The 27999-nt window shown below is 45.3% G+C and overlaps 1 protein-coding gene across 1 annotated transcript in view; it reads left to right on the top strand.

Moving 5' to 3' along the window:
* The first annotated feature begins 610 nt into the window (after nucleotides 1–610).
* The window catches only part of cacna1ab (calcium channel, voltage-dependent, P/Q type, alpha 1A subunit, b), a 144665-nt gene continuing 117276 nt past the window's right edge, over nucleotides 611–27999 (top strand). The window contains exons 1-2 of the mRNA XM_046373888.1: nucleotides 611–654; nucleotides 8727–9119. Coding sequence (XP_046229844.1) covers nucleotides 8731–9119 — 389 coding nt within the window. The 5' untranslated portion in view covers nucleotides 611–654; nucleotides 8727–8730. The remainder of the gene's footprint in view (nucleotides 655–8726; nucleotides 9120–27999) is intronic.

Genomic DNA, 27999 nt, shown 5'->3' with positions numbered 1-27999 from the left:
GAACTGTCATTAAAGATTGCACAAGCACAGTTACTGTAATGAATTCTACTGAATTGGTTTACTGGGCCATTAAAAAAATGACACAAAGCAAGCAAACAGAGCAAACAAAACTCTTGTAAAGCTGATATCAGGAAATAGAAACAGCAGGCAGCAAAAAGAGAAGAAGCTTCCAAAAATACCAAGAAGAGAAAAAAACAAACAAAAAAAAGCCTGAAATCATATGAATCTCTTAAAAAATATTCTATAAATCAGACAGAGACAAAGTAAGTGAAGGGCACATTCTTCACAGACAAACTAAAAATTAGTAAAGATAACATTTGGATTTAACCTGCCCTGCTTGAAAAACTCAGCTCTCTTCCTAACCAACTGGGCAGGACTGAACCACCAGCGGGGTGCTTCACAATATACTGACGTACAAACGGAAACTTCCCCCCAAAAACGCTTCACTAATTTGTCCAGCGATCACAAATTAATTAGAAAATCAAGCTTCCATACATGCAGCCGCTTCAGGAAAACAAAAGACAAAACCTTCAGTTGAAAATAGATTTTTCCGCCTCCCCCTCATTTCCTCCAACATGGCGGAAGCAGGGAATATAAAAAGACATGAAATCCTGGAAGCACTGTTTTGCCGGTGGCCCACAAAGAATCTGAGTGGTAAGGTATAACAGCGCTTCACAGAGTGTTTGCAGTGCTTAGTGCCACATCCTAATGGGCTGTTGACAGGAGTTCATTTTTAAGAGATTACTGGGTCTGGGTCAACATGAGAAGTGCTTTACAGAGGCGGTTGTTGAGCTTCTACACGTAACATGTGCAGTATCTGAGCGTGTGCACAGTGAGGCAGGGCCTGGAAGCCGTGTTCAGTGTGTAAAACAGCCAGCATTTTCGGTTTATAAGGCTCATACTTCCTGTAGGACAGACCTGCATGGCTGCCAAAACACCCAAACAGGTGTGTTCACTTTGACCTGCTTGACTGGACATCAGAATCGGGATAAAATGCCCAAAAACATGAAATACTGACTTTGATGAAGTAGTTTTGTAGTTGTTGGTGTTGATCAAGCATCTCTAAAATTCTGCTAATTCAAGTCTCAAGCATTAAGTTTCTCTTACTACTTGTTGTAAGATTATTAAGGAAGAAATGGCTTGAAACAAGTGAAATGCTCCAGCGTAGAAACTGCAGTTAGAGCAACAAAGCGTTAAGTTTAGGGTTTAATGTCGGCCACAGTGAAGCTGAGTGGATGATTGATCAGCCAGAGGAAATGAAAACACTTGTGTCTTGGCGAGCAGGACCTCGACCCTGAGATGGTCCCCTTTCTCAGGCTGAGAAGTCCCTCATCCAGCTGTGCGTTTATGTGTTGTATTTTAGTTCTCAGTGCTTTTACATTTCATTAGCATAAATGAGGCGTGTTGTACAAAGTGATTTTGTCCCAGATTTGTTGGTGCATCAGTGCATTAGCTAAAACCACTGATTTCTTTACCGGACTTCTAACTAATCTGTTGTCACTCTGAGTGGGCGGCTGCTAACAGTTGCAGCCTGAAATCATATTAGAAATCACACGTGGGTGAAAAATTGATATATCTGCCTTTAGGTGGCATTCATGTGAGTCCTCCCAGCTGGGAACTAATTGTTTCCAATTACTCCAGCGCAGTGTGAATGCAGTGAAATAAATGTGGACAGCTCTTCTCTGAAATCTGTCCCGCGCTCTTCGAAGAAAACATCAGTAAGCTTAAGGGAGAAATTTATATTTCATATTTTGTTTCGTAACGCCTCTTGTTTGCGCGAACAACAAACAAGGTCTAGCCCCACTGTACAATAATAAAAAATATTCCCTGTGCAACACAAAAACAAAGTGAAAAGAACATCACGTCATATCCATAAAACATGCAGGCTTCTCGGAGCCAAACTTCAGCATCCTGAGGGTGCGAATGGGGCCGTGACATCCACACACGCCATGCCGATGTACTGTGGCAGGCCCCCGAGGATCAGCTCCATCATGTGCTGAAAGGTGGAGCAGCAGGCCCGTAGGCGCAGCCTGCCACTGCCACACAGTCCTCTTCCGCCTGCCGTTTGAAAAGTCAAGCGTGCTGAACGAGGACGAGCCAGCCGGACTGCCGTCCATCCAGGGGAGGTGGTGCGAGCTTTTGACCGTCGCACAGTTGGAGGCGTGACGGTGGTCAGTGCAGAATGTCGGTCACCACCCTGTGCATGCAGCTGTCTTCCTCCACCCAGCAGCTGGGACACCAGCTCCCTGGCGGTCAGTCACAGCCTGACAGGACACAGTCGGTTGCCAGTCCTGTTGTGGCGTTTGGCTGTACTTTAACTTAAGGTTTTACTTGTAGGCTGTGCTGTTTGATTTAATTTAGTGTCATGTTTTATCCATTAACCGTTGACTGAGTTCTCTGGCTGCCTGTGATGCAGGTAGCTCAGCCCACTCACAGTCTGACGTAAATGTGGTTGTCATGGGTGTGCCGGGCTCAGGGGAGTAAACAACATCCTCTGGTCTTGCTTTCATGCAGTAGTTGGGATGAAAGCAGGAGTGAGTCAGAGTGTTGCGGCACCTTTGGGTGAAACCCAGAGCAAATATTTTCACTGTGAAACACCGGCGGGTTTCAGAGGAGCACTGAGGCGGACGCTACACCTGTGTTTTGCATTTTGGTGAAAACGGGCAGGTTGCCACCACATCTATTTTGTCCCGGCTGTCTGTCTCTGCGTGTCCATCAGTGGCTCAGATTTATAAGCTCCAGTAACATCCACCCCCACCTCCTTCTCCTCTGCTGTCCCATAATTTTGACCACCTCTCTCAGAATAATGGATCTCGGTATGTTGCCAGCTGATTTTATTCATGTCCAGTGCTGGTGTGACTCACTGAGACTGAGTTTAACAATTTAATTACATTTTCCCAAGCCAAAATCACTTGATCTCCATTTGCTAATTGGAAACAGCTTTTGTTTTTTTTTGTTTTTTGCTGCGTGGCGGTGGGCTGATCCTCTTACAACCCGCTGACGTATTTGGTCTAAAACGTCATAAGTTCTGCCTCTGGAACTGGAACAGCTGGGAGGTTCCCATCTGATAACCATAACGATATGCTGCTCGTTACATTTTTGGTAGACTCAAACTTGGCAGTTTTGAGTCCAGATGTTTTGTCTTTGTCTTAAATCTGCACCTAGTGGGCACTGCTTAAAGAGGACTGGATAACACACACACACACACACGCTGCTCTTTTCACAGTTCATTGGTCCAAGAAAAACACTCTCACACTTCATTTAGGTCAGTTTGCTCCTCATTCTGCAGACTTGAGATGCACATTTTATGGCACAATTGACACAAACTACCGGCGTTGCGAGGCTGACGTACAGATGTTCTGTATGATGTTTAATATCAGCAGACTGTAGGGTTTTTTGTTGCAGGAAATACGTGGAATTATAAGCTACTTAACTGAAACTGCAACAAAGATGGCGAACATCCAGACTCGGGTTTGCAGGATCATTTCTTCTTGGTGTGAATGAAAGTGTCATCAACCAGCAAATCACTAAAGTTTTCCATAAAATGTAGACCTGCAGGCTGTCTGGTGAAAGCAGACCACATGCTGGGAATCTAAAAGGTGACTTTCTCTAAAGTTTGATAAAGTCACATATGGCCGTCCTCCAGCGACAGCAGAATTAAAAAATGATTGACAGCTGGATCAAGCAAGGTATTGGTTTAAATTATTGCAGTAGGATAGTAAGCATCTGATTGGCTAAAGAGCAGGTCTTTCACAGAGTCTGCCATGTTTCTACAGTAGCCCAGAATGGACAAACCAAACGATGGCGTTGGACAGGGCCCTTCGCATGTTTTCATGATTTTAGCATCCACCATAGTGGAGGGCGAGAAGTTTTAGTATTTCCACAGATAATCAGGCTGACCACGACTCTGGCACTCACCTCAGCTAAATGAAAACATCACGTTTGTCCCAGTTGTCTGAAGCCAGTTCACATCGCGTGCTGTATGTGGTGTGGAAGTGAAGAAAACGACTTGAGGCAGGTATTTGGCTTCCCAAAGCCATCAGGTTGCGAGGTAGGAAATGGGATGAAGAGGCTTTTTGCGGATTCCGTGTGAGCCTCGGGGAAACTGTGCAGCTTGTTAGCATTCACCTGCTTCCTGATGGATGCAGCAGTCAGAGAGCTGTGACCTGAGGGGTCAGAGCGTTTGGGGGGTTTGACGGGCAGAAAGAGGTCAGCGGCAGTCAGACTGTCAGAAAACCAGGAGACCAGGAGCCGCGTTTGACTGCTAAACGGGCGGCTGGATCACTTTTATACCCGCCACCTGGCCGAGACGCTGATTGACTGACTCGATAGCTGTGAGCCCGAGTCTCAAAATGAGGATTTAAACATAAGATGCTGGTGAGGGCAGGAGTCGACTGCCTGATGAGTCCGGAGGCCCTGACATCCTTTTTGCAGTGACACCAATGAAAGTGTGTGTCCGGGAGCATCGCTGCTGATTGGCTGCTGACAGCGCTGTCAGTCACACAGCAGGAGACGAGCTCGTATTTGTAGTCTGGCTCACTTTGTTGGAGTTGGGTGTGAACAACACACTGCGTTGTGCTGCCCTCGGTTTTCTCTTTCGGTTTTGCAGTTTGTACATTTTGTCTTGCTTGCGTGGCTGCTCACTAGACAGACAGACTGTTTCTTTGTCTGTCTGCACCTGCAGATCAGACGCTGGCTGATTAGCTGACAAGTTTCTAATTGCCTGAAGGTTGCCGTCGTGTGACTCTAACGCTGGGCTTGTGTGTGCTTTGGTGCCAGGTCGTAAGGAGAAGGAAAATGAAATCCCTTTTTGGAGACATGAAAGCAACTGTCAGCCTCTCGGCTGGACTTGACAGGCTTTGCTTGTTTGCCAGGTGTGAAGCAGGATTAATTAGTGGCACCCCCCCCCCCTCCAACAAAAAAACAACCAGCCTTCAGTCTGTGTTGCTGATCAGGATCGTTTCACGGGTTTCTAGGATTTTATCTAAGAAGGAAAAAAAGCCTTCTGTGTTTAATTTCTGGCAATGTAAAAGAAAAAAGTCATGTAAAAGAAAAAAGTCATTTCATCCATTCAGTTTGTTGTATTTGTGAACACATGACATAACACCAGCTTTAATTGGCTGTTGAAGATTAAGAAGCACACTGTGCTTTATGATGTTGTAAAGGTAATGTAGTGCAGCTGTCATGTAAAACATCCTCTCCTGACCTTTCATGTGAAAAATTGCTTTGCCACTCAGCTCTGCCCCTGCTGAATTCCTTATTCTGCATTGATGAAAAGGTGTTTTTCACAGTAAATTTAGAGAAATTGTGCTCCAAGCCGCCGCTCAGGGCTGCTTCGGGGGGTAGGAAAACGTTTAACTCATCCGTTTTTCCCGGAGCTGCCCAGGGATTCAGTTCAGTGACCTTCCAATCAAAATCCTGCTTCTGTGACTTTGAAGCAGCGTTCGTGTTTTTCTCCTCTCCGTCCCTCTTAAAATGCACCAAACCTGCTCTGCCTCTCCTGAAACGTCTGTGTTTCTGTGCACTCGGCACACAAATATCACCACCTCTACGTTTGGACAACTTTAAAGAGACAGGACAGAATACTGGAAGCGTCCTATGAAAAGTGACTCTGGATTAAACCACAGTTTGCAGGTTGAGGGTGAGTCACGGTCGCTTCAGCCAGCTGAGCCTCCACTGCTGTTTTTATTGGTGTCACGCTGGAAACCAAAGGTTCTGACGTCAGCAGGATGGATGAATTTATTCAGTTATTTGTTCCAGAATTACTGACTGAGCAGTTTAATTTTGGGCCCAAAGCGCAGACCGTCAGAGGGAAAACAACATCCGTTTCTTTTGTGTCCTGAGCGAACATTTTGTCGTGCAGTTTTTGGGCAGCAGAGTGAAGCTGATGGTTGGATGAACACGTGGCAGCCTGTCAGTCGAGACAAAGGCAAACCAAAAACCCACATGCAGCTGCAATACTTTTAATGGCGCAGTAACTAAAGAAGAAGTGATTAAAGGTTGGCCAGCCTGGTGTCAGCAAATGGCGTTTGAATAAGTCATGTGACTAACTTCAGCTTTCAAGCTGCACGGCTTAGTAAGCTTTCGACTTACTAAGATAAGTGAAAGTGCACACGTTTCCTCAACCCAATCAGCTCCTCTTTATGCTTAAGCCTTACCAAACTGCAGCTGTGGGTCACATGATGAAAGTCACCTGACTCCATCTGTTCCTACTTGTCCAAACGTCATAACGTGAAAAGCCTAGAATGACTGGCACAGCATCTGAAAGTGGTCTGCTGAGGTTTTATTTCTTTAGAGTAATGTTTGGACAAATAACCCTTTCGTGTCCCCCAGCATCTTTCCAGTGTTGGATTACTGTTAAAAACCTCATTTTGTGCAGGTTAACATCTGAAGATCAGACTACGCTGCTGCTTCCTGTTTGATTATGGCGTGCTGATGCGTTTGACTTATTGACTGTTTCAGCTCAGTCTTGAAGCTCTTTTAAAACGCCTTGAGCACCTAAACCCAATGGCTGCTTCTTGGTCCTCGGGTCGTCTCAGTCCCAGCTGTGGATGCAGTGTGGAGCTGTGAGGCTTCACTCACACTCCGTAGCAGCAGGACTTCAGACATGCAGAAGCCTGCTCGTCTCCTCTGCTGTCAGTCTCTGGGGGAGGCGGGGGACGACCGAAAGCGAGAAAGGATTTCGCTTCATCTGCATGACTGTGCTCGGTCTTTCCCTCTCAGCAGTTGGTCCTTCTTCCACATCATCATGTCTCCCTCAGTCCTTCTGCTGCCTCTGTACCTTCCACATTGTGTCTTCAGTCTAAGAGCTGGTTGCATGTTTTTCCCCTAAATGTCCAACTTTTTTCTCCTCAATCAACCACTCGGTCTCTTCTGTCCTCGTCCCGCGTCTGTCCATCAGCCCTCTGCCCCCCCTCTCTGTGAGTCCTCTGTGTCCATGTTAGTTGTGTGGTTTGTCCTTGCTCTGCATTATATTCTCTGCTGCTATCGCTAATACAACCAGACCCGAGTTATTCGAGCCCTGCGGCGCACACACACTCACACACACACACACACACACACTCACACACACACACACACACACTCCACCAAACAAAGTCCTTACCATAGCAGTATGTCTCATCATTGTACCTGCAGCGTGTGAGCGTAAATCTGTGTGTGTGCGTCTGTCTCTGTGAATTAGCCGCCGCTTCACACACCGTGTCAGGGAGAAATAATGTGTAATGCACACTCAGCAGATAGCTGCTGAGGGGGAAAAAAAACGCTGTTTCCAGCGCGCGCACACACACGTACACACACACACACACCACAGAGGGTTTTTTTTTTTTTTTGCAAAAATTGCTTAGTAAAAATTGAAATGCCAGTTTAGTGTCATTAGTCTTTGTGGGCGTTTAATTAAGAGTCTTTTGCTTTTATCTTCCTGTCCAGCCCTCTTTTTTTCTCTCCTCTGTTTCCCTTCCTGCTTCTCATTGTTGTTTGTCCTCTGCACTTTTATTGAATGTCTGGTTTATTAATGTGCTCGCTCTCCATGTGGAGTCTTTTTCTTCACCTTTTCTCACTCTTTTTGTTTTCTCTTTACTAAGCCTGAAAGATATTGTTTTACTTTTCTTTCAGACGTTGCCCTCTGGCTCATATTCACTTCTGACTCGTGAAGCACAGAGCTGCCTGATTAAAAGCTTGAAGAGTTTTGTCTGAAAGCTGCGACAGATGCAACAAATTTGTTATAAACTAGAAATATAGAAGAGCTGAATGAGAAGAGTGAAAACTCCACTTCTCACACACAGTTTAGTGTGTGTGTGTGTGTCATGGAAACAAAAAGAGGAGAAAACATGAACATGAAGGGGTTTGTGGTTATTGCTAAACCCCCCCAGTTTAATTACAACACCAGCCACAAGTGACTCTAAACCTCTAAGAGATTCTGCAAAAGGCCTAATTAACTTTTTAATGTCCAGTGCCAACAAGCTCCTACAGCAATGGCCAGTGTCATGGAAGAGATGGCTGCTACATTGTGACATGGTGCCACTGACACAATTCAAGATGGACGACAAGCCTCAAAAAAAGTGAACCATGAACGTTGGCACCAGGGCTGTAAGCATGGAGTCAACATCAGTGCTGATTACAGTGAGCTGCTCGACTGGCACAGGATGCAAACTGTGTGCTGCAGGATGTGTTTCTTAGCTTTACTCTGGATCCTTTACTTTAATAACGTTGTGTTGACAGAAATGTGTTCTCTTGAAGCACATGTTCAGTAAATAGTTTTTTTCCCCCGCACAAGCTGCTTCTGAAGAAACTCTCTGAAGCTCTGTAGTGTGTGGCTGCTTATGGGAAGATATCTGCTGTTATTATTTTCACCATAATTCAGTCCTCTCAGTGATAATCAGAGGTAGTTTTCAACAAACTGTTGCCACAAAGTTGGAAGCATAGCATTGTCCAAAATGTCTTGGTGTGCTGAAGCATTAAGATTTCCCTTCACTGGAAGTCAGGGGCCGAGCCCAAACCCTGAGAACCAACCCCTGTCTGAATACATTTGTGCAATGTGGAACCAAAACTAACTGAATCAAATGTATTCAGTGTGATAAAATGCAGTGCTACCTTCAGTTGTGAAAAAATTGATTAATCCATTCATCTTGTCAGCACTAACCACTGCCTGTTCTGAAGTAATGAATGTTCTTTTAATTAATCGACTGCTCTTTCCTCTCTTTCCTCTCATCCTCCTCCTCCTCCAGCTCCATGCTGTCCCCTCTCTGTCAGGACCATGGCGGCTCGGTGGTGTGGCCCCAGACTCCGTCCTGCTCCTCCTCGTCTCAGGGCCTCCACCGGCCTCTGCGCTGCCACCCTCCCCCAATCAGCGGGAGCAGCGTGGGCCCCAACCCCACCTACTATCACGCCGTCTATGACGTCCGGGTGGACCAGTACAGAGAGGTGCCCTTTATCGGCGGAGGGGGTGGCTACGGGGTTCGCTCCGGCCGGGGCTCCACGTCCCTGGTTACCAGCAGCAATGACCCCACGGTCCCGCCGATCCGCCGGAGGGGAGGACTGGTGGACCACCGTGATGTCATCCTGGCCCACCAGGCGCACAAGCTGCACAACACGCCACAGGCCAGGAGGAAACAGTGGGAGTGAGTACAGTTCACTTTATACTGTTGAGGAAACATTATTGTCATGACGGGCAGGAGCTGCATTATTTTTTTTTTACAATGTTACAATTTTTTGGAATTTCTAATTTTTTCTATTCTGTTATATTCTATTCATCATTACAATTGGCAGCAAAACTCAAAAATCAAAAAGTCAAGTCAAGATGGACCATCTCAGAGGTCCAATTCGCCGCTTAGCAGGTGGTGGTGACGTCTCACACAACTGAGGCCAACCACCACCAGCAGCACCACCCTTTTCCCCCTCAAACAAGCGTGTGCTGCCAGACTAAACTCGTGTCTATGCAGAGACGGAAATCCCTGCCAAATGAGGTGCTGAATCGATCCGATGGATTTGTGTAGAAAATCAGCATTAAACTGCTGAATATTGTCAGATTTCTACTATGATCTCTGGCTTGTGATGCACCAGAACAATCACTTTTTTAAGGCAGTTGTTTTCAATTGCCAGTAAACTAACATCTCCTATGAAGAAAATGTGGGCGTTTACATCATGAAGCCTGGACGCCCACCATAAGTCGCTTCTCTTTAGGGATGTCGGTGAAGGGTATGCAGGAGAGAACATGTCCAGGCAGCAACGAAAAGCCAAATATATTAGGTTAAAGACGCCAAACTGCTGCACGATTGGATGGTGGTGGGTTTGGAAAGGTGACCCCTTTCATGTCGCATGTAGTCATTTGATTTAGAGTAAATCCATATAAAAAACATTGATCTTAGCACAGCTTTAAACTACAGTTAAGGTGGTGCACTGAAGCCGAAAACGGATGGTAATTTAACTCGCAGCATCAGTTGATCAGCTTGCGTCAGAACATCAAGTGTTTTCCCTCCATCTGTGTATCTATATGTCCATCCCTCCGTCTGCTTCTCGCCCTCCCACCTCCTCCACCTGTTTCCCATAGAGACATCATTCATTATCCTGCACACCTCATATCTCATATGTGCAAAACTCCTTCAGCTTATCGTTACCTACCAAACAAAGGTTACCTAGAGACAGCGGAAGAGCCATAAAACATAATTACTATTGTTCAGCACTAATTGCAGTAATCATATCTGGGATCTAGCAGTCCTAACAAGGTCCCAGTTCATCTGAGACATAATTAGCAAATACAGGGTGGAGGCAAAGTCTTTATGGGAAAAGACCTGAGGTGAGTACGTGCTTGCAAAGGAGAGTCACATTAGGTTGCATGTCAGACAGAAGTATTTGACAGCCACAAAAGCCATCTGACGTTCAACACTTTTGATAAGTGAGTCTCAAAGCAGCTCGAGGCAGGCAAAACTTCAGACATCGATCAGGTTTTGTAAGATGTTTAAGGAAGTGTTTTCCAAAGATTTCTTTCAAGCGAAGATAAATGGTCCCAATTTGAAGCTACCCTATAAGGATATAATGTGGTGGGTGGGTCAACACTGCTGGACGTTTTATCAAAAACCTGGTGGATGTGTGCTGTGGTGGCAGATTAAATGAACAGAAGGAGACGAGTCAGTCCAGTCCATTTTGTGTTGTTAACAAAAACAAAACAAAGAAGAACAAATTGGATGAACGGAAACTTAGATGATTTTCCTGAGCAGAAGCTTTCAGCGTGTGCTCTGCTTCTTCTTTTCAATCCAAACATGAAAGAGCAGAGCTAAAGGATGAGAAGCTATAAGATTTATTACCAGATCAATACGTTGTGTCTGAATAGTGCCGGAGCTTTTTGTAGAAAAAAAAAAGTGATTCAAACAGCTGAGAAGATCAATAGCTTTTTTTCTTTATTGATTGTGCGTCTCTGAGAAACAAGTCGGGAACAACACGAGTTGTATTTGTGGATTTGACAATCACTTACTGGAGAGACCTTTGCCAGCTAGGCAAGAAAAGTCTCTGAACAGCATTTAGGAGTTCAGTTTGGTCTGAAATGTGAGAAATTGTTTTTCCTTTCTCAGCCCTGACTTACACTTTAAAATGTTGACTTTTAATTTGCTTTATGTCCTGTTCAGGTCTTGCGGGCTGAGACCACTGACACCACTAATACGATACATGATTTTCATAATGTTGGTGACATCAAGGGAAACTTTACAGTTACCACATGCATTTTTTTAAAATGAACTTCAGTGTCTCTCAGTAGTGAGTCATGGAAGACCGAGAGTCTGCAGGTCTTTTCCTGCAATCAAAGTCCACAGCAGTTGATTTGACTGGCTAACACACCTTCAAACAGAGAGGAGGAAGCAATCAGTGAAATGAAACTGAACTCGGGTGCCATGAGAACATGTGGGCTACTCACTCTGAATGTTACCTGAGCTGACTCTGTTAACGTGAGCTCACACAACTGAGCTTTTTCCCGCCGACGGACACCGCGAGGCCCCACATCGTGACCCCTGAGCTTTGTACAGGGAGACAGAGACTTTATACTCCCTCGTTTATTTATGTTTTTTTATGACGGATAAACAAGCAGAAAGGCGGGCAGGCAGACAACTGCTGACCCAGCTGCAGATGAGACCAGGTGTGTCAGTGAAGCCTGGGGGTGGTGGGGGGCCTGATTTTTATTGGACACGACAGATAAAAACCCCACTTGCCCTGCCATGATGCAGACCCACGGTTGGAAAGATTGCTGATAGGTTAGATAGATTTTATTACCCTTTGGCCCCGTGTGACTGTTTGTCTCTCCCCCTTTAATAGCGCCTCCTATCTTTTAATACCGGCCCTGCGATTGACTGGCGACCAGTCCAGGGTGAACCCTGCCTCTCGCCCGTAGTCAGCTGGGATAGGCTCCAGCCCCCCCGCGACCCTGACGGATAAGCGGTATAGAAAATGGATGGATGGATCTTTTAATACCCCCCCTCAAGTCTCTCAGGTGGTCCATGATAACCGATTGATTGCACCCAACTGGCATATGCTGCAACAGGACGGATGACTGCAGCGACTCATCTGTCCCCTGCCATTATTCCCCTCTAACTGTGACTGAGAGCATGTGTGCGGTCTCTGCCGGGTCACCGGTCTCTGCCGGCTCTGGGACCAGTCGAGTTCAGTGAGACCCATGACTCAGACGCTCTGAGACGCTGAAGCGCTCTGAGCATCAGCATGCTAATGAGCGCCAAACACACAGTGGGGTGTCGTTAGCTTTGTACTAACCTGGTCACAATCCTTATTTCAGGGCAGTCCGTCCAACAGTTGGAAAGGGACAGTTCACTGCACATTCTGAAACACGTATTTTATCTGCTGCAGAGACATCTGCCTTCTCTTGAATATAATAGAAGTAGATGACACTTCATTTGTGGTGCTCAAAGCCAAACAAATCACGACCCATTTGCTCAACATAATCCACACACCTTGATGTCAGCAGTTCCATGTAGGAACTTCTTTTTTCTTCTATTAACGCACAGAAGAAGCCGTACGTCCACTCATGGACGAGATCTAGCTGAGGCTAGTTAGAAAGAAAACCCGCAGTAAGCACAGAGCTTTAGATTTCTTCACCATCTGTTTTAATTATTGGACTGAAATATTATTTATACAGTCATATTTACTCATACTTTTTAACTTCTTAAATTACAGCTTGCAACTCATATGTCTTCCATGCTTTTGTTTGATTTTTCCAAATCCAGTCAAGGTGGCTGCACAACACACTGCTGCAACTTTAGAAAACATATGAAAATAGACAATATATGAGAAAATTAAGGAAGCAGCTGCGCAACCAATGACAGAAACATGCTTAAGCTAGAGTACATTGAACTGTATTGACCACCGTACAAACCAGAGACCGCCCTGGTCGGTTCTGTCGATGCGTTTTTTTGTTTAGGCAGTGACATTCCTCAAGGTCACTAGTAGGCTGAGAAAGCCTGTGGTTTGGAAAATGTGAGGCCCAAAGAGGTTGTGGCAGGCTCAGAGGGGAGAGTTGACTGCCTCATGTATTCAAGTGGAAGCAGGTTAAAACAAAAGGTGATGTTGTTGCCTTGCAGATGGCAATAAAATAATCCAAACACAATTGGACTGCAGCATTAAACACACGCAACAAAACTCGCATCAGTATCAGTGTACCGTTTCACAGTGAGAGCAGGTCTCTTTGGATCCTGTGGTGTCATTGGAGTGAGACAGACCTCATTAAAACACTGAGATTTAAAAAATTCAAAACCCTTCAGCGAGGACAAATTATTCCAACAGTTGGTTTCAGTTATTATTTTTTAATGTGAGCACACACACATCTAACCGCCTTCATTAAAAGGTCTTCTTACCAAATGACAGCATAATTAAGAAGCAAAGTGAGCGGCAACGACAGTGAACACATCACACATCACGCTGACAGTCCAGTGATGGACGATAGAATCTTGCCTTTAGAAGAAACCGATTGCGATACATGGAAATATGCTTTAGTACACTTAATACACAATGCGCAGTGTGTAGGATCTGTGCACACGGAGACGGATCTCAGCACGACGATTCCTGCACAACATTTCTGTGACTAAATAAAACGCCGCATTTATAAACTGTGCTGGAGTCACAAAGAGGTGGTCAAGGTGGAGGGGCCCATGTCGGGCCATTGGCGAGCATCTGTGGACCTAGTCCTCGTGGTGCGTCCTGCGTACGGTTGAGCACATTGGATCAGAGCCCATCAATGAAGGAAATCAATCTGATTGGCTGAGCCAGTGCACTAGAAGAGAAACGGAGGTGAACGAAGCACGAAAATGGCTGAAGTTACGTTTTTAATTGATCATTCCAACATCTGGAATGAAGCAACCGAAGACCAACTGAAGCTGAAACAGTTTGTCCATCTGCAGTCCCAGACTTCTGGTGTCTCAGGACGCTTTTTCTTTTGTGCAGGTGCAGAACAGACTCATTGGCCGTTGGCTTCAAGTGCAGCTTTTTGGCCTCGATACAAATGACGTGAAGCAATGCAAGAGCTGGCTTTTGTCGTCACCAGTTCTGTGAAGCCGGTTTGTTGTGTCCCCGCCGTCCACCCTGAGCCCCTCGTGGGCTGTTGTGCAGTACATGAACACGCACAGGCAGCAATCATGTTTCCTCCAGAATGTGTTTGAGAAAACCTTATCAGTGTTAAACGACGCGGAGACTTGATAGAGGAGGGAAAAAGTAAAATGTCCCTGACCTGGTCTTTGTCCCCGTCTCTCCCTCAGTAACTGTCTTTCTGTTGTGTTGTATTAGTGCCAGCATCAGTCAGTCTGTTTTGCTGGCTTGGCGACGACACTCTGCTGCCAGCTGCACTTCTGACTGAAGAGCGCACATCATTCATTTTAATATTTATCCTCCTCCTCCTCTCTCGTTCCCCTCTCCATTTGTCCATCTTCCTCCTTTTTCTTTCCCTCCCTCCCCTCTTACAGCTTCTTTCCCTTTACCTCCTGTTCCTGCATGTATCCCTCATCACTCCTTCCTTTCCTCTGTAATGTTATTCCCCCTGACACCCGTGGCTGGAGGCTTTATGTTTGTACGTCCGTTCATCCTGTTCTTGTGAATGCAGCATCTCATGAAAGCCTTGAGGGAATCTTGTCAGATTTGGCACAAACTTGGACTCAGAGGTGAACTGATAAGAATTTGGTGAGAGGTCACTGTTTGACCAGATTGTGACCAGAGTTCGCATGTGGTTGGTGACACTCATCTGCCTTTAAACTGCACTGATTGTGCAGATCTTCTGCGCTGCCGGGTTGAACGTACGCGTGAAGCCTCGACGTTTTACAGTCTGTAGCTTCTCTGTAGCAACATCCATGTGTGAAGCTTTGCAGCTTCAGGTGATAAATCCATGTGACTGTACGATTGCCCAGCATTTTTTCCTTTGCTGGAGGTTCGTTTGTTTAATGGAGTGTGATTTGGTTTCCGGAGCTTAACACACACCTGCTGTTTGAGCTTTATTAACTCAACTGTAGCATTTGTCACACGAGTTGATTCAGTCGATGGAAGTGCAGGAGTAAAACGGTGACAAACACTGGTCTCTGTGTGGCAGCAGTTATGTTGGTTTGCTGGAGCATTTAAACAAAGGTTGTTTAAAATGTTTGAACAAATGGGAGAAATTCTACTGTTTGCCGAGCTTAATTTACAGCAGTCGTCACCTCTCCACCATTCATCCCTTTCACGCTGCTTCCTTTCCTTTATTTCCCCGATCGGCCAGTTTGATCAAAGGTCAGATGGTTCTTTGACTGATAAACACACACACACACACATACACACAGTGAACCAAACTGTAGTGTGAGGAGGCGGGGGAGGAGGAGTGTGAGTGGGAAACTGCTGCCCTCTTGTGTCGATGCTGATAAGTGATCTCATTATCTGTGATGCGTGTTTGATTTTATGTGTTCAAGAGAATAAATCAGAGCTCTTCCTCTCCTTCTCTGTAACAGCTAGCTGATGCAGGACTAAATGCGTCATGCTGACACACACTGTGACGCATGTGGGCTCCGTGCCCACACACACACACACACACATTCTCAGGTCTTGATTTAAGCATTGAAGAACCGGTTTCAGGACTTGGAGTCCCGTTGCAGTACCATCTCCAGGATGTTTTGTCTGTGGCGGTCAGGGTGAAGCTCACAACGGTCAGGATGATCTTTTCACCTTGTCCTCATTCTGCTTAAAATCACCTACTTTTGTGAGTTACGACTCAAAAGTGCCTTTAAGTGTCCCAGATGTAAATGTGTCCTCCAGGAGGCCCCTGCAGTGGAGTAAATGTGATGCAGAACCATCTCGACATGCCCTACATGGCAGAAACATTAATTGACCTCCACATGCCACTAAATCATATGGTATTAGTTTTTATTACAGAGGCGGAGTCATATTATATTTCATCACATGGTAAATCAATTTTAATCTTTACCAAGATTTGGAAATTGAATTTTTGACTAATTTGGCATCACTGTGCGTTGAGTTTGATTCATTTTTCAAAGTTTCTTCCGAATCCTGAGCAAGCAAACAATACTGTATGTTTTCCCAACATTTTTATTCCTTCTTTTACATTTTGTATTCGCTCACTTCTCAAACATGAACATGCAGGTTAAAAACACATCATCCTTTTGCATCACTGTCATTAAAGAAAGTGGACCAAAGAAAATGGAGGGAAGGAGACAGGAAACGAGTGAAAACGAAAGGAAGGAGGAGGAGCAGCTCAGGGAGGTGCAGGAGAGTGAGGAAAGCCATTAGTAGTTCTGTAAGAGCGACTGATGCTTCAGTGTGTGTGTGTGTGTGTGTGTGTGTTAAAGAGCAGAGAAGCGCCCACACACACATCATGTGGTGTTGATAACAGGAAATACGAAGGAATTGCTGCAGTAGTTTATGTGACCACTGGGTGGCAGCAGACACGTGCAGGTCTGATTTTTAGAGTTTTGCACTCTGTGTGTGTGTGTGATAAATAGTGAGTGGCTGCACTGCAGTACCACAAGTGACCACAGGGTGTCAGTAAAGACCTGCCCAGATGAGTTACCATATCAACATCGTGTCATCATGTCATCTTGAAGAAGAAGGCATGAAAACCTCAACTCAAGACCTTTCACAGAAAAGTTTGTTTCACATCACGTTTCAGATGGAAATATGTGTGAAGGTATGAATCTGAGAGATGAGAGACTGTAAAGCCTTTCTGCAGAAGAAGCCTGACTGCTCAGCAAATTCCTTTCCTGGATAAATAGAAGGTTTAGAAATCATTGATTCGTCCTTTGTTTTAATGAGGAGGAATCCACAGGGAGCGTTTCTGTTCTCTCTGAGGAGTCAACTGTGCACAAAGACAGCAGTTTGCTCTCCCAAAACCACGGAGGGAAACTCGTGTACTTCATGCATTAATACACACAGTCGCTCTGTATTAAAACACTTAACCCGTACTGTCCCACACTGTCCCACACTGTCCCGCACTGTCCCACACTGTCCCACACTGTCCCACACTGTCCTGCATTCTCCCGTGCTGTCCCACACTGTCCCACACTGTCCCATACTGTCCCACACTGTCCCGTGCTGTCCCACACTGTCCCACACTGTCCCATACTGTCCCACACTGTCCCACACTGTCCCGTGCTGTCCCACACTGTCCCACGCTGTCCCACACTGTCCCGTGCTGTCCCACACTGTCCCACACTGTCCCGCACTGTCCCACACTGTCCCGCACTGTCCCACACTGTCCCACACTGTCCCACACTGTCCCGCACTGTCCCACACTGTCCCGCACTGTCCCACACTGTCCCACACTGTCCCACACTGTCCCGTGCTGTCCCACACTGTCCCACGACGTTCTCCATACACGTGTTATCAGCGCTGACAGATAATCGAGAGGTTTTGTCCCTGGTATGTCCAGTTTACAAGTCAGCTTCCTGCATTATCTGATGAATCATAGTGTTTATATACAGCTATGAAATAAATTCCTGTTTCCATTTTATATACTATCACAGCAGAGGGACTGTAAGTCAGACCATGGCCTCGGAGGCAGACGGTTTTGGGTTGTAGCCCAGCAGGAGGGGGCATTTGGCTGCCGTTTCATCTCACAGCAGATTTGTATTTTCTTTACTGGGAGTTTAGATGTGCTTTCAAAATTAAAGTGCAACACATAAATGATAGCAAATTGTATTTATTCTGTGTTTTAGTATGCAGGGATATCTTTTTATTTCTCCTCTTCTTCCAAACGAAACTTTTTGTGGGATTTTGTGGGAGTCTGAAACGATTCTAACAAGAGCTGAGTGTGTTCGCTTTGTTGCGTCGGCCTGGACGGCCAGCCGCAGCAGGAACCGACACAGTCAGCCCATCAATTAGCTAATAGCCTTAGTCACAGTTATCTTCTTGTAATGACACAGCCATTTCTGTGCTTGGAGAGGAGGCCTTGTTGGACGGTGGTGTGTTTAGGGTTGGGCTGCACAGCATGATCATAATGGCCCTGGTGGAGATTTGGAAAGGCCCGCTCACTTAGATGTTAGCAGAGCGCAGTTCTCCCTTTGAAGAGGTTCATTACACGTTTCTTATTTGTCTTTCTGGGTTTAATCGTCTTACAAAACAACGTGTGGGTGTAGTGCTGCTCAGCTGCTGCGTATGGAACAGCAGAAGGTTAAACATGATTGTAATCTTGAGAAGAAATCCTGCAAGTCAGCGACTGAAACCAAGAAGACAAAAGAGAAATGTTGCTGCTGTAGATCTTCAGGTTTATTTTTGGGATGCACAAACTGTGCTGGACTTTAGACATTCTTGTGTTGCAACTGAACCTTCCATGTTGACTTGTTTATAGTCTTTACTTGTATAAGAAACCCTGTGTGTCATATACCGTATTTTGCGGACTATAAGGCGCACCGGATTATAAGGCGCGTTGAGCGAAACAAAACAGTCCGATAAGTCAAACTCTACTGAACTCATTCACAATAACTCAACATTGTTCAGTTGTAACACATAAAATACAAAACAATATACTTTTTCAGTTCATTAATGTTGAATTCTCTTGCAGCTCTCTGTTCCCATGTTCTACTGCCAGGTGCCATTTTGGGGTAATGTGATGTTGATGCACAGTATGTATTACTCCACGAGGCTCCTGACTACGGTAGCCGTAATGCTCCGACAGTCCATCAAGCGGTGCGACTTCGTAGCTTCCCAAAATCGTCTTAAAACATTTTGACAGATTTGTGAGCGCCGTGCACCACATAAAATCGGTTCGAGGTCAGTAAGCACAACCAGAAATATTACATAAGGTGCACCGGATTATAAGGTGCACCACTGATTTTTGATTTTTAAGTGCGCCTTCTAGTCCAAAAAATACGGTACACTTTTCAAAAGTTAGTAGAACTCTGATTATCATAAAGAAAGTGCCATCATTTTAAAACTGCCATGAACATCTAATCAAACATGTAATCAAGTAGCAAAGTAACTATAATCTAATAACACATTTCTTTCTAATGTAACCCCAAACTGCGACCAAACTGATTGGCCTGTAGGGGGCGATAGACCTGCCGGACAACAAATTCTGTCCATCATCTCTTGCTAACAATCCAACAAGTCTTCGCCTTCAGCTTCCCAAACAACCCCACAGTACAGTATTTCCTCTGACAGGATGATTATTTGTCAGTGCAGCAAAAATAACTTCATTCATTCATTAGTCATCAAAAAAGAAAAATGTGAGAGCAGCCTTCTGGTTTCGAACTCTGACTCTGAAGACTGAAGCCAAAGCGGAAGTGCCTTTTACCCGCATTTTCTCTAATGACCAGCAGGGGGGCGACAGCATTGGCTTCAAAAAGAAATCAGACTGTATGTGCGCTTATGGGAAAATGACTTTACTTCTCACTTTATTTCCTCAGCACGTGTTTGTTGGTTTTTCACACTGTCGTGAAAAAATGTAAACACAGCAAAGGTTGTTTTATGGTGATAAATGTATAATCTGGTGAGGAGCTGAAGGATTTCACCAAACGGTGCTTGACCTGTGATAAATGACCACAGCGGGATGACGACGCAGAGTCAAGGTTGAGTCACGATTGTCCGTAAACGCTGCTGTGTTTTATGCAGGGAATAATGAATGAATGAGGGGAGTGCTCTATGCTGATTGGTTCACGAGTGACTGCATCACTTGTGGTAGATGACATTCTGCTTTTCCTAAGAGCTCTTTACGCTCCGCTCTCTATGCAGCTGTCACTCAGAACGCCCGCTCTCTGTGATTGGCCGGCTGCCAGCCACTCCCATTTAGTGAGGGCACCCCGTTGGCACCCTTCACGCCTCAGCTTTTTCTCAATGAAACTTCCACACTGGGGACATTTATGGCACACGCACACACTCACGTTATGCTTGTGTGATGTATTGACTTAGTAAATGAGTTTAAACTTTAAATGGCTTTTAAGCCCATTAAAGCTGCACTCGGCAGATTTTTATGTAAAAATCCACCTGTCCTCTTTCCAGAAATGAATTATGGCTGCGGCAATCCGATCCCCACATCACGGCTGTAAAGTCCAAACTGTCTCCTGAATAACTGAATATCGCCGTTCTCTTCGCCGCCACTGAGAACCCACGTACTGGTGCTGCTTCGGTGGTGTTGTTTCCCAGTGCAGGTCACTTTGATGGGCAGTTTATCTTAGACTTGTGTTACATCTCAGTTCTGTTGTGTACAGCTTGTGGTGTTTCTTTGTTCTCTTCTGCTTTCTGCAGTTCCAGTTAATTTGGTGTATGTGTCGGTGAGCTGCCATATTGGTTTTTCCCCCTCGGCATGCACGTTCAGCTCACACCCCGAGTCAAACCTCATGAATAATCGTGGCTTCTTCTCGCTGATGACAGATGAACCCCAAGAACTGGCCCAGACCAAGTCCAAACTAATGAAGTCAATGTTTGAGTCCACCCAAACCAGTTATAGTTACCCAGTCAAACCACTGCGGGTGGGATTAAATATATGACATGTAGCATGTAGCCCCGCCCCTGTCTGCAGGCTGCCGCCAGGTGTACCTGATGTGCCTCCCCTTAGAGAAACTCCTCATTTATTTACTTATTTCCTTTATCTGCTTCTGAAAATAAGTTAATAATTCAGCCGCTAAAAGTTTAATTTCAGTAGCCATACAACAAGAAAGAGAGAGAGAGAGAGAGAGATGAGGAAGGGAGGAGGGATGGAGAAAAGGGGGATGAAAAAGAGAAGGAGAGACATGAGGAGATGAAGGAGAGAGGAAGAAGGGAGAAAAGATGTAGAGAGCAGATTTATCCAGTCTCTTTATCACTGCCTGCTTTACCTCAGTGTCCTGGTCTACTTACAGTCCACACACACACACACACACACACACACACACACACACACACGCACACACACACCGTTACATACACGCTTATGAGGACTTTCACTGGCCTAACCAAAGCCTAAATGCCACCCTAAAGGACATTATGGTTTATTTGTGGCTTGTCTTTTCATAGTCAAAGTTTCGTAAGTCCAAACTTAGTTGGAGGACGAAACAGAAGCGAGTGCTGACTGTTGTGATTGGACAGACTTTCCGGTTCAGCTTTAACCTGCCCAATGAGGGGCACTAAACCCTCATTCCCGTTTTACCTCCAAACGAAGCCGTTTAGATTGTCTGGATCCCACTGCTGGTTTGTTGGAGGATGAAATGACGTCCAAAACTGTGAATATAAGGACTCAGGTTGGCATAAACCAGAATCTTCTTTTAACGCTGAAGTGAAAGCACACGTAACATGCAGACACGTGCAAAATCGTGCGTAACACGTTCACACAACACAGCAAGCACATACACAGAGAGAGAACAGAGGAAAACAGGCTGTTCTGTTCCCTTCCCTTCCCTCCCTCCCTCTCTGTCCCTGTTCTCCTCCTTTTCACCTTCCTCCACCTCCTTATCTTTCCCTTTCAATCGCTCGCTCGCTCCTCTCCTCGTCTCCTTTTTGTCATTTCGCTATCTGCCTTCTCTCACTTCCTATCTGACCTTATTTCCTGCCTCCTCTACATCTCTCCTCCTCGCTTTACTTTCCTCCCCTGCTGCTTTTCATCACATCTTTTTTTTTTTTAGCTCCTCGACTTTTGTTTCTGTCCTCCTTTGGTCACTTTGGCTCTGTCTTTGTTTCTTATTTCCTCATCTTGTCATCTTTCCTTTCCATCTTTCCCTCCGTCCTCTTTTCTGTTCACTCTAACTCCAGATTCAGAGCGCATTAAAACTGTACATGTGTGCTTTTTGGCAGAGAAGAGACTTTTGTTTATTTATAGTTTTGGTCTCTTCCTGCCTGTAAAAACCCAATTGTTTATTTTCTACCTTTTATTCTGCTACCAGTCTCACAGTCCATTTGGTGGAAGGCAGAGAAACCACCTGGAGAGACGAAGGCTCAGTACCAAAAATAGGCACATTAGCAGCCCACCTGGTCGAGCTTTGTTTGAACAGAACCCAGCGGGGGAATTGAAGCACCTTAAAGGAATTTTATTTTGTCTTGCATGTGTTACACAATAATAGAAATTTAATTCATTCATTAATATCCCTATAGAAAACCGTCCATTATGGGTGAATGAATTTTGTCTTTTGCAAATGTTCCTCATCGGAGCACAAAGTTGTGTGTCCTCTTGGGTAACGTGAGGTAGATGGTTGTGTTCAGGGCCGGTCGATGGGTTTTCGTACAGGAAACCTGAGTCCCGTCACAGAGGGTTAGGGTTAGGATGCAAACTGCCGTAGTTGCAGTCCCGCCAGCCTGCACGCATTTGGACATCAAAGTGCGCGTAAAAACCGGTGACGCCTTTGAGTTAAATGTGCAAGACTGAACTCTAACTGCAAGAGGCAGCAGAGTCAAGCCTGACGAAAAACAGAAGAAGATGAAGATGAAATCAACCAATCATAAGCCACGGTACATACAATAACCAGATCACACCTTCAGCAGTTGTACCTGAACGTCGGAGCTCAGCAGCCCCTTCAGTGCGACACTTCTGGGTCTCACAATGAGCCTCAGGTGCACTTTACTCTCAAGAAAAGAAAAATTGCATCATCATTTCTTTGTCCCACTTTTTTTCCCCTTTTTTTGTTTGTTTTGCTGCATCTGTGGCTACGAATGTGGTGTTTAATTGTGCATAATTGGGGGAACACATTCATTGCACAGGGAGAGTCGGTGATAAAGTATCAGGGCTGCATGGAAACTGTGATGTGGTTTCAGGGTGGAGCGTCTTGTGTCGTAGTGGACTGTTAACATCAAACCTTTCATTCTTTCTTTCTTTCATTCATTCATTCTTTCTTTCTTTCTTTGCAACCACGTTGTCCTGCCCTCCTCTCGTCCCGTCTGCTCTGTTTAATCAGTCAGAGTGTTGGGAGTCGTAACTCATTTACTCACAGCCGAGCAGCAGCAGCAGTTCCCGCATTACGGCCTCTTTGAAATGACTAATAAGATAAGGCTTTTATTAGTCCCGCAGTGGGGAAATTCTCATTAAGTTAAAGTTACAAAAACAGTTAGAAATATAAGAGAGAAATGTAAAAAAAAAAAGAAGTACTTAAGATTAATTAAAAAGTACATAAACTATTACAGGCAGGCAGCCAATAGCATGGTGCCATTTAAAAGAAAACAAAAAAGAAGCAGTAACATTTCTGTATTAAAATGTCTAAAAATGTCTGGACCTTTGTTTAGTTTGGTGAGTTTAAACTCAGAGAAATCTGTCATCTGTTGCTTTATTTGGTCGCCTGTTGTTAGCGTCGTACCTCCTTTACAGCATGAATAAAACTTTAAACATTACCTCACTTCTGCCTGAGTCGCAGCATCGCGACTTTTTCGTAATCTGTGCCGTACGTCGTTTGTTACTGTTTTGACTGGGCCACAGAAAAATTACATACGGTGTGTTTAAATCGTGCCGGACGTTTAAAGGTTTAATCTCCTGTTTTGTTTTGGCTGCTGAAAAGCGCACTTCGCATCAGGTCGGACTTGCTGGAAGCTAACTTGTCACGTGACCCAGTTTGCTTTGCTTTTGGTTTGGTTTTTGTTTCACTAATGAGCCGATTCTCTGGCACACCTGTTTACCGAATCCAACTGTGTCGCAGGGGACTTTATGGAGCATTAACCAAAAATGTGAGACGGCCTCTCTAGAATCGAACCGTGCCCACGTGAGGGGGCTAAGCAAACAGCATATTTACTGGTCTTATCTGTGCTGGCTCTCCTGTACTGTTCTGCTGCAGCCCCTCGGTGGGTATTAGACATCCTGAGACATATGGGCTTGACGTGCTTGACTTGCCTTTCCGTTGGCTGTCCCTCAGACTCTGGCAGGTTGCCACGTATTGTGCTGCACTGAAATGAGAGCATTCTTGGTTCGGGAAAGATGTGGGATGTTGGACTGCTCTGTAAGGGCTTTTCTGTTATGAGTGCTTCATGTACCGCTCTGGATTTCTGCCAGTGGATAAAGAAATGATCGTCAGTCTGTGCCACACATGTTTATGAATAACAGATTATAGTTGGATATTGGTTATTATGTTATTTACTTTTGGTGAAAAATGGTTATGCCAACTTGGAATGTGTAATATACCTGATATGTCAACTAGTCGCATTATTCCTCAAATCCGACTTTCCGCATCCTAACTAAATGTGAGCACTTGGGAATTTGGGGCAGAGCTCTGCTTTGTTAGATCAGAGGAGTCCGCAAAGCCGAGCGCCCACCTTCACCCACCCTGATCTTCACCAGTCGTCTCCTGGTGCCTTTTCATTTTGTTTGGCATCATGCCGTCGTTCACTTCTCGCCACAAACGTCTCGTCCTTTGATAAATCCAAAGGTAAGAGGCAGTTGTACGTTCCTCAGCCTTAAATAACACGAGGCGCTGCAGGACTGCACGGCGACCACACAGGTTTGCTTTCATGTCTGCAGCCAACGTGTTCATTTGGGACCGGATCTCCTTCGCGGGTGTCCGTTATCAGGAATCAATGCACATCCTGCAGCCAATCAGAATCGAGTATACTCACCCAGACTGTGGTATGATTAGCCATAATAATTTGTACCTCACATAAAGTTTCTGGTTCATCCACCTTTTTTTATAAACACAACGTCCACTCATTTCCACGGGTTGACATTTCATAAATGGTCATTCATGGCCTTAAAATATTAGTTTGACAAAAAAAGAAATGTTACCGTCTCCGTCTGGATGGACGGGCCGTTTGAAAATGGTCTCCTGCGTCTGGTGTGAATGCCCTCCTCGATCATTCTTTTGGCTGTCCGCTGATCCCTGGTCGGCGACCTTTGACCCCCTCCCTCCCAGTCGACACTGTGATGTTTACAGACAGCTGATGTTGTCTTTTTCTGACGTTCGCTCAGTCTCTTGTCTGGTGCCCTTTCACTGATGTGGTAAATGATGCCACTGAGAGACAGACAGACAGAGAAGAAGAAGAAAATTCTATCCTTTTGTCTTTCGTTCCCTTCGGTCCATCCGTCCATCCGTCCCATAGTGCTGATCCCTTGACCAGAATGCTTACTCCACACACCAGAGCCGGGCCCATTAGCTGAGACCAGCACACTCCTCTTCCTCCCTCCTGCCTTCCTCCTCTCCACTTCCATTAACCAGCCAATCAATTAATACAGGTTGAGTCGGCGTGAGAACGAGCCAAAAAAAGAGCAATCCTCTAATTAGCTTGGACGCTACATCAGCGCGCTATATCTCTCTGCCTGTCTGCAAAACCCCCATCCACACACACACACACGCGCACACACACACACACACCACAGGCTCTTACGTTCAAAGAAGTGTCATGTGACCAAATGTTACGCTACATGGAGTCCCAAAAACACGTATTATGAGTAAGACCTTCTGAGTGTTTGTGTGTGTGTGTGTGTGTGTGTGTGTGTGTGTGTGCGTGTGCTCGTGCGTGCGTGTTCCAAAGAAAACCCAATTGCTTGTGTTGTGAGAGGCCAAAGGGCAGATTTGTGACTAATGCACAGCATTGTGTGGGGCTGTGGCAGGCTGTCATGATCAGACAACCTCAGTCCATGTCCAAAGAGACACCATCACTACCAGTCATGGGATCACATGTTTGGTCTTATGTCTTACATAACCACACATGGCTGACGATACACCTGACAAACCAGGACCTGGACCAGCTCATGTTCAGACGTTTCACTGATTTAGCTCTAAGCTTCTTTTTGAGGGGTGGGACCAGGTGTTTGTCTTGCAGGTCTCAAGTCAAGTCCCAAGTCCTAAACTTTGAGTTTGGAGTCCTGAAGGTGGTTGTAGAGTTGGTTTGCTTACGAGGTGTACCTGAGTTCACCACAAAGTCCCTGTCCCTGTGTGTGAGTCGAGCTCTGACATAGAATGTGTTGATGTTATTTGATTCAAGAAGTAAAGAGAAGCAATTGATTTGTGGTGCTTTTTAAATGACATAGTTATTCATCTTTGGGCTCACAGGAAGCCATCATGAATTTTCAACTGAAAAGACTCCAAGTCGCGTTACGAGTCTTTTCTCTAATTCTGTCAAGTCGAATCTAAAGTCTCAAATCGTGTGACTCAAGTCCACACCTCTGGACTTCAGCTCCACCTGTTTGGACGGTAGTCTAAATTGCAGTGGTTGTACGACACGACGATCATGCAATGATGCAAAACATCCATCACTTCGTATTATGCTGTGTAGTTTATGTTGCTGTCTGTTTACTGAAATATTGAATGAATGGTTACACTTACAGATGCAGGTACACGTTGCTGTCCAGTCAGACAAATCGCCATTGAGATGTTTGTTACAGTGGCAACAGATAAAGTTTGTCGTCCAGGCTCTGACCGGGCAGTGATGAGCTGGAGGCTGCAGGCGGATGCTGGCGTGGTGTTGGTGATGGGGCTGAATGAACAGGGAGGAAGGGATGGGAAAGTTTTGCAGCTTAAATAAACATCCAGACTGGGAGGGTGCATTCGCAGCAGTTGAAGCAGATATTAGGCCCATTAGAGTAAATATCAGTAGTACTAACAGTAATAAACTACTTGTTGGTACACCTTCATTTGTCTTCCGCTCCTCTGCATGCTGACGTTGTGTTTGGAGCCCAGCTGGATTTCTTTGCTCCCTGAAAAGTTCATTCGTTTCTCGAACATTCCTGAATCCAGGGCAGGCTTGTGCTGATGATGCAGAGTGTCTGTGCCTCGTGCTCCTGCAGCAATGCGAGTTTCCATGCTGAACCACAACATTCTCCTCCTGTCACCATCATGAGATTTGGTGCCCTGCTCGCATGTTGTTGTAGAACATACTATATAGACAGAAGTTGTTGGAGTGTTTCTGTGGGAATTTGTGCCCATTCATGCAGTAGAGCATTTGTGAAGTCACACACTGATGTTGGACCAAAAGGCCTGGCTCACAATCTCCGTTCCAGTTCATCCCAAAGGTGTTGGATGGGGTTGAGGTCAGGGCTCTGTGTGGGCCAGTCAAGTTCTTCCACACCAAACTCATCCAACCATGTCTTTATGGAGCTTTGCTTTGTGCATTGGGGCACAGTCATGCTGGAATAGAAAAGGGCCTTCAACAAACTGTTGCCACAAAGTTGGAAGCATAGCATTGTCCAAAATGTCTTGGTGTGCTGAAGCATTAAGATTTCCCTTCACTAGAAGTCGGGAGCCGAGCCCAAACCCTGAAGAACAGCCCCATGAAGATGTTTGTCTGGATACTTTTGTCCATATAGCGTTTCTGAAGTGAAGGGAGACCTTGTGAGAGACCTGACCTTCTGAGGGATGAACACTCGGGTCTCTTGTATGGGTCAAGCTCCAGTAACTACAACACTAGTATACTACATTTCCCATAATTCAACTCAGTAGCGTCTTTTTGTGAGACCTTTGCTGCTGTGAGACTCCACATCACCAGTTTGCGTCACAGGCTTTCTGTTAAACACTGAGGGGTGTCTGAACCTGAACTGAGACGACTCTGATGACATCACTGTGACTGTTCATGTGTGAAAGTGTTTCCCTTTAATGGCTTGATGGGCTCTTTACACCAACACAAGCAGCCCTTCAGTGAAACTAATGACTGCCTGCGATTCACTTCATCTGTTTGTATGTTTAAGCTGGAAATCCGCTCCAGCAGTTGTGTTTTCAGCGTGTAGGCCACTTCACGCATTTCGCTGAGTTAAATTTGTGCTGTAATTTCTGTAAGTTGCAGAGAGTAAAAACAAAACGAGCTGTTGTTGGAGGAGGTCTTTTCTGTGCACGTAAATCTGTCTGAATACGCTGCGTTTAAGGAAAACCACTTAAATCCAATTAAACGAGAGTCATGTTTATTGCCACTTCATTATCAATATATAACATAATTATTTTTGTAGAGGAAGTTGCCATCATTTCTACTCAAAAGTAAATCTCATTTTGGAACAAACCTCTTTGAGTTGACATTGGCAGTCCTTAGTGAATCACAGTGTCTTTTTTTCCTCACTTTTTTGAGTTGAACGTGATTTGGCCGTAGTCCTGCTGCGTTGTTTCTCTCTGCTCTCATTCTTCACCCCTCAGACAGCTCTGTAGCTTCGGCCTGCTGAGTGAGATCAGA

Source organism: Scatophagus argus, chromosome 2 (genome assembly GCF_020382885.2).
Source record: "Scatophagus argus isolate fScaArg1 chromosome 2, fScaArg1.pri, whole genome shotgun sequence".
In the NCBI taxonomy this organism is placed as follows: Eukaryota; Metazoa; Chordata; class Actinopteri; family Scatophagidae; genus Scatophagus; species Scatophagus argus.
This window is presented reverse-complemented; position numbering and strand designations above follow the sequence as displayed.